The following is a 12424-nucleotide window of genomic DNA, read 5'->3' as shown; positions in this document are numbered from 1 at the left end:
AAATAAATAAATAAATAGAATACACCGTGTGGAATGTTGTTATTTTTATGGCTTTACTTCAATATTAGATTAGTTAATTGTCATTAACTGAAGAAATGTCTCATGTAGTGGTTCAGTGCAAATCATCTGTGATGGGTGTGTCAGCAGGTTCACTCGACAAACACACTACGGTGCCTTCACGTTTCCCCCATAAACTCCGTAAACGTTCATTCTAATGTTTAGTCTGATGCCTTCAAGCTTTGTCTTATTTTTATATAACTGCAAACTACGCCTCAGCTGTATAAAGAAGACCATTAATTAATGAAAAAAAAAAATCTTATAACTACTATCGAAAAAAGAGCGAAAATTAGACGTAAATGTAACTTCTAAGATGTCAACAGAGGATTTTATTGGCTTCCTCTTAAAACTTTCACCTCATGATAGTCCACTGAATTAAGGTTAACTTTAGCTGATGCTGTAAAATAACCAGCAGGTTCCACTGGCCTCTTCGATTGGCTGACTCTGGTGGCTCGGGTCTTAGAATGTTGATATTTCCCGACGCCTTTGAACGCAGCATCAGTGGTGCGGTCCAGCGGGTTGTGGTTGGTTCAGCTCGGGACAGCGGCTCACCGTCACGTCACTTTCACGCTGACATCAAACTTTTTGATGAAAAGTGTTGTTTGTCGCGAAAGAAATACACATTTAATGTTTGAAAATGTCCGAAGACTCGTGGGCGCTGGCTGTCGATGTTCAAGAGGCTACAACTCCATCACTACAGGTAAGTTTTACAGGTGACCAACTGCTCCAAAAGTAACACCAAACAGCGGCTAACCAACCTGCTCATCGGTCGGTAGCAGGCTAGCTTAATCTGCTTGCCTCGCAACTTTGCTTACACACGCACTTTGTTGCATAATTTCTTTTCTTTTTTTCTTTTTTTTTTTTAGCTAATAATGTGATAAACTGTATTTTCTCTAACTAGTTTGACTTCTCCAAGAAAGTGGATCGAGTGCGTGGTCCGCGTAACATGAGAGGAGACATAAACGGTAACTTAGTTAATAGTGTTTTTAAATCTCGAACTAATTTTTATCGCTGACTAATGGTGGCATTTGACGCGGGTGGGGGTGGGGGGGGGGTTGGGGTGGGGTGGGGGGGGGGTGTCTCCACCTGTGCAGGCAATATTGTGCCGGAGAAGAGTGAAAATGGAGGCTGGCGAAGAGACGCGGACAAAGTGGACCTGGCCGAACAGTCCCTGTTGAATAAGCTGATCCGCCGCTCTCTGGTGCGGAACCGGAACCAGGTGGAGGTCCTGCAGAGGGACCCCACCTCTCCTCTCTACTCCGTGAAGACCTTCGAGGAGCTGAGACTGTGAGTCTGCAGGGGGGAAAAGCTTTTTTGATAAATGACCCTGGGTCTCAAACAGATGCGCACTAACACTCAGTTGACAGATAATCTGGTGCACCGAGGTAAAACTAATACTACAGAGGCCCTGCAATAAAATAATGAAGGTTGTAATATTTAAATTTTATTGAAATTGTTTTTAGAGACTTGTTGATTCAAGTGTAGGTGTGGTGGTGTTTAACTGTATTGCATTATACAGAGAGGTGTGTTATGTTGTTTAGCCTACCCTCTTAATGTATATGAGCCTACCCTCATATAAATGAGGTGGACAATAAAAATCCAAACACTTGTTCATATAATACAATACAATTCAACAGCACCACAATCTGCAGCCTCCAAAATGACCATAAAACTGAATCAGCACCTCTCTAAACTAAATTGAACACCAACCAAACAGCATAACCTTCATGAAGGTAGGATTTGTTGCAGAGCTATTGTATTAGACTGCATTAGTTTTAATTAGATCTATCAAATAAACTCCAAACTCCAGGTGTAGCCAAAAGTTTGGACAACCCTGGGCAAATTAAGTATTTTATTTTATTTTTTTTTAACTGAAAAGAAGACAATGCAGTTCCTGCAATAAACAGTACGATAAACCCATGGGGATATGATTTAACAATCCAGGGTGAGGTAAGGAATAAGATATTCACTGTGCTCCTTAGCAATTTAACTCATCGTTCCGCATTTTAATCATGAGGAAATTACAGGATATGGTCTGTAATAGACAAAGGTTAGACAAGGACAAAACCAAGAGAAAATACCAGATAATGGTAAAAGCCTCCCCAAAGTGATGCAAGGGGCACACAAATATTAAACACATTTTGTTGTCATTCAGTGTGACTTACACTTACCGTGTACATCATGTCAGATGTCCATCGAGATTACACTTCCATAAATCCACTTAGAAATCATTAAAAAAAAATTTGCCTCAGAACTTGTTTATTTTAAGTTTTCTTAAACCACAAAGTGTTTGGAAACTGTACTGACTTAGTAGGGTGACCAAACTTTTGCACATGCCACAATTACAGTTGGAAAAAAGTCAATTATGGTTAAATTTTTTTCTATTTTTGAAGTTAATTAAATAAAAAAGTAACAGTTCATTAACATGAAAGGCTCATTTTCACTGTCTGTTTGCTGCAGAGGTTTTACTTCTCTTCACTTGTAAAATCAACAAAATGTGTAATTTGCCCAAACTTTGCATACAACTGAATGTCTTTTTTTTTTTTTTTCCACTATTCCTGTTGTTGTGACTCGATGTTCAATAGCAAACCTGAGCTGTTGAAGGGTGTGTACAACATGGGTTTCAACAGACCATCCAGAATCCAGGAGAATGCTTTGCCCATGATGCTGGCGCAACCGTGAGTTCATTTCCACTCCTCTAAATTACTGCTGAGATAAGTAATCAATTCATCTCTGAATCAACGGACAGAAGATTAATCGTCAATAATTTTGGTTGTTGAGTAAGATTATACATTCAGGGAAAACACATACTATTTTCTAGTTCAAGCTTCTCAAATCTAATGATTTGTTGCACGTCTGTCTTTTATGTCATCAAACACCTCTAACAGAAATTTTGTAAATTAATGATTATGTTACTATAAAATCAATTGATTGAAAAAATATTGCACATATTAATTGATGATGATAAATCATTTTTGACTATTCATTTTCTTTGAGACATTTTTGGCCTGAATGCACTTACTGAGTTTGGGGTTCCAGCTCATTCTTATTTTCATTATAGCTGCAATGATTAGTCGATTAATCAGTCAACAGAAAAATGATTGACAACTATTTTGATCAACTTGTTGCTGCTGGCTCTAAAATGGACTGCAACTATTGTCCTTTTAATTTGGTGCCAACAACTTGTGAAAATCTTTTTAACATTCCTCACATCATGTTTTTCTATGATTTATTCATCACTGTGTTTTCTGTGGTTGTAGACCTCAGAATCTGATCGCCCAGTCACAGTCTGGCACGGGCAAAACTGCTGCTTTTTCTCTGGCCATGCTCAGCCATGTAAACCCAGCCAATAAGTGGACTCAGGTAAGCATATAACATGTAATCTCCACAGCCAGCTGAAGACCCTAAAATGCACTAACCATTAAAAACTGTTTGCTTCTTTCAGTGCCTTTGCATCTCACCAACATATGAGCTCGCTCTGCAGATTGGTCAAGTGATCGAGCAAATGGGGAAATTTTGTCCAGATGTGAAGCTGGCGTACGCCATACGAGGCAACAGAAGTAAGAACGTGACCATAGTTGTAATGGAATAAAAATTAGGGGCAAAATGGTATTTCAAGTCATTAGGTAGCCAGTGTTGGTTTAATATCACTGCATGAATTTGTCATTTCTGTTCAGTGGAGCGAGGCATCAAGTTGCAGGACCAGATTGTCATTGGGACACCAGGCACAGTCCTCGACTGGTGCACCAAGTACAAGCTCATCGACCCCAAGAAGATCACTATGTTTGTGTTGGACGAGGCTGATGTGATGATCGCCACGCAGGGTCATCGGGACCAGAGCATTCGTATCCACAGGTGAGCTCCTTGTAGAGAAACCTACAAGTGTGGATTGATATTAATAAAAGATGAGTTTTCTGTCACGTTCAAGCTTCTCTAGTCATAATATTTTTCCCATTCTCTTGTTACCACTGCAGACAGCTGACGAAGGACTGTCAGATGCTCCTTTTCTCTGCAACCTTCGAGGACTCTGTGTGGAGGTTTGCAGAGCAGGTGGTTCCCGACCCGAACATCATCAGGCTGAAGCGCGAAGAGGAGACACTGGACACCATCAAGCAGTTCTATGTTCTCTGCAAGGAGAAGGAAGACAAGTTCACAGCACTCTGCAATCTGTACGGAAGCCTTACCATCGCACAGGCCATGATCTTCTGCCATGTAAGTCCCCTTCCAGAAACTCAGCGCATTACAACGCTAAATAAATTTTTCCTTCACTGTTGGACCTCAACATGCAGTCTGTGTATGGATACATTAAGTGCCCATTATAATTTAATAAATTATGTCTTGTTTTCTCCAATCCAACGCAAAATGAAAAGTAATCAGTTTAAAATTATATAAACCATCAACAAGTTGCATATTCCCATATTTTGTGAAGCAGGAATTTTTGGCATTTTTGCATTAAAAATTGACCAAAACAGTTATTATTAAAAGCATAACACATCCGCATATAGCTTTTAGCCCAAATCACCTCTGTGCTGAGGTACAGCCTCATAGAGCTGTTTAGTTTGCTTTTCTTATGGATGAGGTCACGCTATTTAGATTGCTTTTACACATTGGGGAGGTCTGACCTGGCATTAACGTGTCTTTTTCCTTCTCCATACAGAGTCTAAACAAGGTCTTGAATTTTGGTAAATTGACGGATGTGTTTTAATCAGTGATACATTCTGCATATTGTACAATCAGAGAACCACATCTGAGCAGAAATCACACCAGAAAGACGTTGTCACTTAAAGATTTGCTATTATGCTGTGATAAAAATGTAACTTCCTAAGTTTATCACATAAGAAGTTGCCTGGCCATGTGGGTTTCAGCCAATTTGCAAGAAAAGAGTCATAGTGGACATGGTCAGATCTCTCGAATACATCCCTCTGTGCTCTTGGTACATTCTGGATGTAGTATGAGCTTTTCAGTCTAGCTGATGCTTTTTTTTTTTTTCCTCAGACTCGTAAAATGGCTGCTTGGCTGACTGCACACCTGACCAAAGAGGGCCACCAGGTGGCGTTGCTGAGTGGAGAAATGACCGTGGAGCAGAGAGCCGCTGTCATCGAACGCTTCAGGAATGGCAAAGAGAAGGTGCTTGTGACCACAAATGTGTGCTCCAGAGGTGAGAGAGATGAAGACTGACGAGCCAGATTAAAAAAATGAAACCTTCATCTTTATGTTGATGAGTATCAATATCTCAAACCCATTTGTGACCATTTTACAGGTATTGATGTTGAGCAGGTGTCACTTGTGGTCAACTTTGACCTCCCAGTGGACATGGACGGGAATGCCGACAATGAGACATACCTGCACCGTATTGGCCGCACAGGACGCTTCGGCAGAAGAGGATTTGCTGTCAATATGGTCGACAGCAAACACAGCATGGATATTATCAACCAAATTGAGATGCATTTCAGTATGTTCCTGTTTCTTTCGCCTTGATCATGTCAAACAGCAAATATAAGGGTGCTAACTTTCTTGCCTCTGCTTTTCTCCCACAGACAGAAGAATCACAAAACTTGACACGAGCAATCTTGAAGAAATGGAAAGCCTGATGAGCTGAATGGTTTGCTCCGTGCACTACCCAACACTGAGGCAGTTAGACGTGTTACCTCAAATGTGACTTGAGTTCTTTCAAGGGTTTATTGTTTGCATTTTATTGTTTACAGGAGAGAGAGATGCATGCTAATGTTGATTATGCAAAACTAGTGTGCCAAAGTTTTCACTTGGATTTCTTTTGATATGTCCGACTTTGATCACAAGTCACCTTAAGCCTTTAAGCTGCGTCTCCCAGAGACTTTAAACTAACCACTAGCTGTTAAAACAGTGTTTAAGAATGGTGGAGATAATACTATCGTTGATGGTTTGCTGTGCTGTGTTTTTTGATTTGAAGTGTATTATTAATGTAGATTGGGATATAAGAATGTGTCTCATCTATAGATTTTTGCATGGTTTGATCAAGGCTGAGTTCAGATAAAATATCCTTGGGTGACTTGAAGCATTTTAAGGTTTAAAATGCCTGTTTCAGTCTAGTGGTAGAGTGGTTGTTACTTCAACTTAATTTGGTTGTAATATCAGTTTTGTGTGGATGAAAATAAATAAATATACTGTCACATGTTAAACCTGTTCAGACAGTTTATTACTGTTGAAGTGCTGTTGTATGACAGAGGACAGGCACCTTATCAAGTAACACCATTACATGGGGTGTATCTAAAAGAATGAATCAGAAGCAGTTTATTAAACAATAAAAAAAAATATTTCTTCAGAAAATTTACAATATGTTCAAAAGATTAGAAACCTGTAACTTCCTAATTCTTTGTGCACTTTGATTGTTTTAATACATTTTCCAGAGTGAGGAGTCGTTAAGTTTATGATGAAGGATGTGATTAGTTTTTCACACAGATCATTTTGTCACTCCATTCAGTGGAAAAAATGTAAAAAGAAATACCTGCTCAGAGTGAGAGGCATTTGAAACTGGCCTTTTTGACAGCAGCCATTTTGACTCCTTTATAGAGAGGAAAACTAGTTAAATATTAACATTGTCTTCTGTCTTGAATTCATTAGTTTTAATTGTGTTTTTCCCACTGGGACCTTTCAGAATGTGAAAAACACTATTTTTCTATTCGGTGCTAGCAACAGATTCATTCTTTTCCTTTTTGAACTGCATGATTCCTCTTATCCGGAGTAATAACTCGACATGTAGAGAAGAAGTTTGTTAAGAAGGAGGGTATAGTTCAGAACTTTATGTATTCATGTTTACACACATTGAAAGCAGGGCTGTGGTTGTAATATAAAGTAAAGTGTGATCATTTCTCATATTAATCTAGTGCATCCTAGTTAAAGACTTTATTTGGCATATAAGAACATCAACCATGAAAAACAGATGTGGAAAATGGCAGCAAATAAACTTAAGGAAACCCTGTTGTCGTCAGCTGTCAACTGCAACCATCACACAGTGAGACCAGGTTCTCTTCTCTACATCGATACCTGAAAGCAGATCCCAGTAATGAATTTGGTATTTTCCTGCTATTGTGATTAAGATAATGTGAGGAAACAGAACATAAATGTCCTCATAGGCCAGCTGTGGTTACATCCAGGCATACAGTATACATTTTCATGAAATTGAAACTGAAGTTGCTTCAGCCAATAAAAGTTATAGTTGTGTTAGAGCTGTGTATTGTTAAAAATCCCCTCCAGACATACATGGACAGAGTCAAATATGTTTTTTCCACAACAAAGTTCAATTAACTTTCAATGACTCCCTTATTGAAAAATTCTGAATTTCTGAATACCATATTTTTAGTTTAGAAAAGTTTAACCACTGGACACAGGATGCCTGCTGCTCAAAAGAAAAGTTAATTCTTAGTTTCCACACTTCACACTTCTGTGAATTGCATATTGGACCAGGATTGGCTCCACAGATCATGCTTGTATTTAAACATCTTAAACTTATGATTTAAGGTGAGCACAGAGAAACATCCAAATAACAATGGAGGGGGGCTTTAAATTCCACCACAGAGGCAAATGTCAACTGCAAAAGAGAACCTCGAAATGATTTCATTTCAGTCGTGCTCCACCACACAGCCGTCATTCTGAGAAATGCACAGCACTGATCTGTTCAAGATGCCACACTGGGCCAAAGTCATATCCATGTCTGTGAAGCTCCTCCGTGGCACATCCATAGTCTCAATGGAGGCCTCTCCGTACCTGGCTCCATACCTGGCCTCTGCACTGGCTCTCACCATCAGCAGAGTGTCTGTAGGCTCAAAGTGCTGCTGGAACCTCCTGCCACACGGTGCTCTGATGGCCAACAGCAAACTGCCACAGGCACCAGCTGCTGTGGTCGTTACTGGTCCTGGGTCTAGTGGCATTGGCCAGGTCCTGAATGGCCCATCAGCCCTGGTGTCCCCTTCAGAGGTGCTGGTCTGTGCTGTGGGGAGATCCGGCTCCTGCTGCAGGATAGCACCATCAGACAGGGTGAGCTTGGACATGTCTTTGTCCAGGCTTCTCCCTGGACTCACCTCTGACCGCCTCCTCTCTATGGATGGCAGGACTTTGTACTTGTTCAAGGACTGTGGTGGATGCAGCATGTGCAGAACTTCATCCTGGCTCAGATGGCTGGTCTGCCACATGATGGGCTGGGACTGGGAGCGGAGGTTTCTGTCCGGCCTGCTGTGTGCAGGAGACTCCGGAGACACAGGTGTCCTCTGGATGCTGTCTGTGTTGTTGACAGCAGGCCTGCTTCGTCCTTTGGAGGACTTTGGTCTTGTTAGATGCATTGAAGACCAGCTGTTTAGTGTCTGTCTTGCATAAGAGTTTCCGATGGCCTGTCGGTGAAGGTTTCCAGTTGTTTCCTGGCTTCAGTCCTTCGCGAAAAGAGTAAAGAAAGTCATATCTGAGTTAATATGTGTCTCCATTTTCCTTGGGAACAAGCATGGACGACGCTGTTCAGTCAGTTTTAGAAACTGTCGTAACACTTACGAGTATATTACTGCAGCTTCACTACACGTTAAAACGTTAAAATGCCATTTGTGCGCATTACTTTTCCGTCGCTTTCCACCCACTTTCCCAGTTTCAGTCTCTCTTCAGCGTCACCGGTTGCCATGAAAGTCCGGTTGCCATGACGACGACTTGTGAATTTAAAGGCAGGGAGCCCCCTGGTGTTGGAAGTACGCAACTGTAGTTAAACTCAAACTGCACTAATGCAAACAAAACAGTGCCTAAGGTTTATGTACAGTACTGTATATTATATATTCTTTATCATAAGTATTGTTGCATTAAGTGTATATCATTTTAGTGTTGCAGGTGTGTAGCTCCCCTCTGTATGTGTTTATGTTTAGCTCATATAACATAATACAACATAAATAATGTCCTTATTTGGTGTGATAACAGTGCTTCATGGTCATTTACATATTAAAAAATAATCAAATGTGCAGCTTAGCTAATGGCAAATAAAGGGATGGGTTAGGTACCACTTGGGCTTAAATAAGATCAGAAGAAAGGACAAATATTAAAGAGGGAAAAATATTGATTTTGTAATTATTATTTGTGTACATACATCTGTCTCTAGGTTAAAATATCCAAAAGTTAGGTGCTGTGGACTGATAATCAAAGTAGGATTCAGGGACCACAATACTCAACACCATTAGCATAGAATTATAAAAACATGACACATTCAAGGTTAACTTTTCTCCTCATTTACTTTAGACAACAGGTAACAAAACTCTTCTCTGGCAAAAGGCCAGTGGAGGTAACGTGTTGATGAATAATCAATAATCAAACAAATCTAACACAAATTCACAACATTCAACAACCAAGTGGAAAATGTTTATTAGGCTAAAGTGTGGAAGAGTTCTGTTGGAATCCAGAGTAATATATATATATAATATACAGTACAGTACATTCTTAAAAAAAAACAATACACCATTAACTTAAAAAAATAATAATCAATTAAACCTTGAACATTAGCTATAAACTGAGTATATTTTATCTTAAATGAAAAATTGCACTGAGATCATATACAGTGGGAACAACTCTGAGTCCACTGATAAGAACTTTTGTTTCAAAATTTACCAGAAATGTTTCTAAAGCAAGATTCGATTTTTCCTGTTATAATTTGGTTTATTTAGAAAAAGCAATGGTTCTGTGTTTCAGCACCTATGTTTCATAATGTTAGAGTTTGCTTCATTTTTGTTTAAACTATTTTGGAATTGGCACATTTAGACTATATTTGTCATTAGAGAAGTTGTTTTACAAACGGTTACTCTTCTGTTTAAGTTGCAGTTCGCTGATAGAATTTTCTCTGTGTTTTAAATTCAAGACCATGGTGAATTGTTCAATATCTGACATCATCATCCAATATCATTTAGTATTAGATGGGAGCAATTCCCCTGTGAAACAGGAGCATAAGTGTGTAAATATTTGAAAGAATGCACTCCATGAATCCTGAATGAATGGACCTATTATTACATTATTTCTTACAAGCATTGGTATCAGATCTAAATAGGGCTGCAACTAACAATCATTTTCATTATTAACTAATTGGCTGATTATCAAATCGGTAAAAAACTCAAAACTGAAACGATTCACTACCATGGAAAACCAAGAATAGCAGTAAATTCCTTACATTTGAGAACCTGAAAAGCAGCTTGAGAAAATTACTTCTGCCCGAAATAAGACGTATCAACTTAGTCTCATTTCTTTGGATAAATAATGAAAACAAGCAGCTGTTAGCAGTGAGCAAAGACTTCTGAGTCCCACTGTAGTTCTCTTCACCTATATCAATTCAATATAAATGGATCTAAATGATTATTCTGAGGCACATGATAAACAGTAAAGACAAACATGCAATATTATGATTTACAGTAGTTTTATATTAAAAACTGGGAATGCAGTAGGTACAGACTAATGTCAGTGAAATTATGATTGATTATTTGTGCCCAATATTGTCCAGATAATACACAACCCATAAATCACCAAACAGGAGTAGCAGCCAGCTTAACAGCCTGTCATCAGGGACACATAGATATTCCATCATGTAATGTATGGATAGGGAAATAATAGCCCCTCCTGCTCTCTATGGTAAATCAAGCAGGTTATGTTGAGAGTAAAGTTCCTCTGTGATCTGGTACACCTCAGAGATTAGAGGCAGAGCTTCTCCCAGCATGGCCACCACCTGCTCCGGGGGGCCCACATTCATCACTTCCAAGAAAGCCTGACGCCCAGGGAGCATGCAGAACGCCATGCCCGCAGCCTTACGGACCACCCAAGGGTGATGCTGGGCGAGGGACTCGTTGTAGGCATCTGCACACATGACAGATGTCTTGCTGTCCTCTGTGCTGGTGCGGAGGCGCTCCAGGAAAAGCTCCAGCCACCTCAGCGCACGGTGGAGCCTGAGCAGAGTACGGCAGCCTGACTCTGGATGGCCGCCTCTCTTGGTCAGGTCCACGAGTTCATTGTCCAGCTCGTATTTTACCATAGACTGGACGGTGACGTACTGAGACCCGTTCTCGCCGTTTAAGTGGCTGACCAGGACCTGGATCTTGTTGACAGCATCTTTAGAAATGAAGCCAAAGACGCTCCCTAAGCTGTTCAGAAACCTATTAAAGAGATACACAAGAACAGTCTGTTAACACCTCTATAACATTTACCAGTCTGTTACAGTTGAGTCAAGGCTGGATTACCAACAGGGGGCAACTGCTGAGGGACCCCAGACCCACAGGGGCACCAGAAGCCCATTTTTGTCTTCATAATTTGATGAATCACTAATCTATTAGAAATTTGCACCACTGAAGTATAACTCCCCCCTCTGTCTCAGGGCCCTGGCACCAAATAGCCTGTAGTAAGAACACAATCAAGCACTTATTATACACTTAAACTTATTTTTTATATGTCATGTACATGTGTGCATAATATATATGTGTGCATATTGTAGGCCAATGTACTTTGTATGCAGCACAAATCTTATCTTACTCAACTTTCTCAATGCAGCTCTAAAGTACAGGTTGGTTTCTAAAGTCTCGTGCACACTGGGGGGGTCAGTAGGGGGCCAAATAGCAAGTTTTTGCCCCGGAGTCCCATGAGAGGTTAATCCAGCTATGAGCTGGGTGTAGCATGTACAGTATAGTCATGTGGTCAATGCATATAAAATACAATGAGATCACACAGGACACATAAATACACATCCCAAAAGATCACTTACTTTACAAGCCCACGCCACCCAGCGACATAGTGTTGGAGGTAGACTTCTTTATTTTCTGACAGACACAGCTTGAAAGTGTCGAGCACCTCCTGTAAACTGAATTTCTGCTCTACTGATCCCTCAGAATCAGCCATGGTTTCTCTATGAGGAAATACTGTCGTAAAACAGACAACAGATGAATGAGAAGATGAATGTGTCGGCCACCAACAAAACCAGCTGTCGCTACGGATGTAAGTTCAGATGTAAACAACCAAAGACCGAACACATTACGTGCAAGAAAACTTAAAAGTGAAAGGAAAACTCTGCATTTCCCTCCGTCTACGAGAAACGACAGGTCGGTACTGTTTTAATCCTCTTCTACTGCGCAAACTCCAGCCGGGAATCACCGGAAATTGGCACACTTTCCCTTCAAAATAAAAGGCGCTGAAGTTGGCTGTTAAAGCCAGATGCAAGAAGCAGTTGGGATGGTTGAGAAAATTATCAATGTCATGGGGATTTATATATTCAGAAGGGCAGAAAGTAAAATGGCAAAAGAAAGGTACAGTTCCACGGTCATGGTGCCTTATCCAGTGACTCCGACGTGATTATTTCATCCTTAGATTTTTGTATTCAAGAGAAAATAAAAAGAGA

At 40.2% G+C, this 12424-nt stretch overlaps 3 protein-coding genes across 3 annotated transcripts; 1 reads left to right on the top strand and 2 right to left on the bottom strand.

Annotated features, from left to right (window-relative positions):
- The first annotated feature begins 582 nt into the window (after positions 1-582).
- Positions 583-6215, top strand: ddx19a (DEAD-box helicase 19a). Its single transcript, XM_056386085.1, has 11 exons — positions 583-757; positions 959-1022; positions 1152-1344; positions 2643-2735; positions 3318-3420; positions 3503-3617; positions 3735-3912; positions 4032-4269; positions 5053-5215; positions 5318-5509; positions 5595-6215. Exons 1-11 carry the CDS (start codon positions 695-697, stop codon positions 5654-5656), a joined length of 1464 nt encoding a protein of 487 aa, XP_056242060.1. The 5' UTR covers positions 583-694; the 3' UTR covers positions 5657-6215.
- On the bottom strand, positions 6216-8675 carry ubxn10 (UBX domain protein 10). Its single transcript, XM_056386086.1, has 2 exons — positions 8575-8675; positions 6216-8459 (listed from the first exon to the last, which is right to left on the bottom strand). Exon 2 carries the CDS (start codon positions 8370-8372, stop codon positions 7656-7658), a length of 717 nt encoding a protein of 238 aa, XP_056242061.1. The 5' UTR covers positions 8373-8459; positions 8575-8675; the 3' UTR covers positions 6216-7655.
- A 732-nt stretch (positions 8676-9407) lies between these two features.
- Positions 9408-12140, bottom strand: cptp (ceramide-1-phosphate transfer protein). Its single transcript, XM_056385015.1, has 2 exons — positions 11795-12140; positions 9408-11192 (listed from the first exon to the last, which is right to left on the bottom strand). The coding sequence occupies exons 1-2, from the start codon at positions 11926-11928 to the stop codon at positions 10670-10672; spliced, it is 657 nt and encodes a 218-aa protein (XP_056240990.1). The 5' UTR covers positions 11929-12140; the 3' UTR covers positions 9408-10669.
- Between the last annotated feature and the right edge of the window lie 284 nt (positions 12141-12424).

This window comes from Seriola aureovittata, chromosome 9 (genome assembly GCF_021018895.1).
Source record: "Seriola aureovittata isolate HTS-2021-v1 ecotype China chromosome 9, ASM2101889v1, whole genome shotgun sequence".
NCBI lineage: Eukaryota > Metazoa > Chordata > Actinopteri > Carangiformes > Carangidae > Seriola > Seriola aureovittata.
This window is presented reverse-complemented; position numbering and strand designations above follow the sequence as displayed.

Excerpts from the sequence above, each read along its gene's own strand:
- cptp (XM_056385015.1), bottom strand. The coding sequence starts at position 11,928 with ATGGCTGATTCTGAGGGATCAGTAGAGCAGAAATTCAGTTTACAGGAG. Across the intron at positions 11,193-11,794 it reads GGGTGGCGTGGGCTTGTAAA|GTTTCTGAACAGCTTAGGGA; the intron begins GTAAGTGATCTT and ends TCTCTTTAATAG.
- ubxn10 (XM_056386086.1), bottom strand. The coding sequence starts at position 8,372 with ATGCATCTAACAAGACCAAAGTCCTCCAAAGGACGAAGCAGGCCTGCT.
- ddx19a (XM_056386085.1), top strand. The coding sequence starts at position 695 with ATGTCCGAAGACTCGTGGGCGCTGGCTGTCGATGTTCAAGAGGCTACA. Across the intron at positions 758-958 it reads CTACAACTCCATCACTACAG|TTTGACTTCTCCAAGAAAGT; the intron begins GTAAGTTTTACA and ends TTCTCTAACTAG. Across the intron at positions 3,618-3,734 it reads CGCCATACGAGGCAACAGAA|TGGAGCGAGGCATCAAGTTG; the intron begins GTAAGAACGTGA and ends ATTTCTGTTCAG.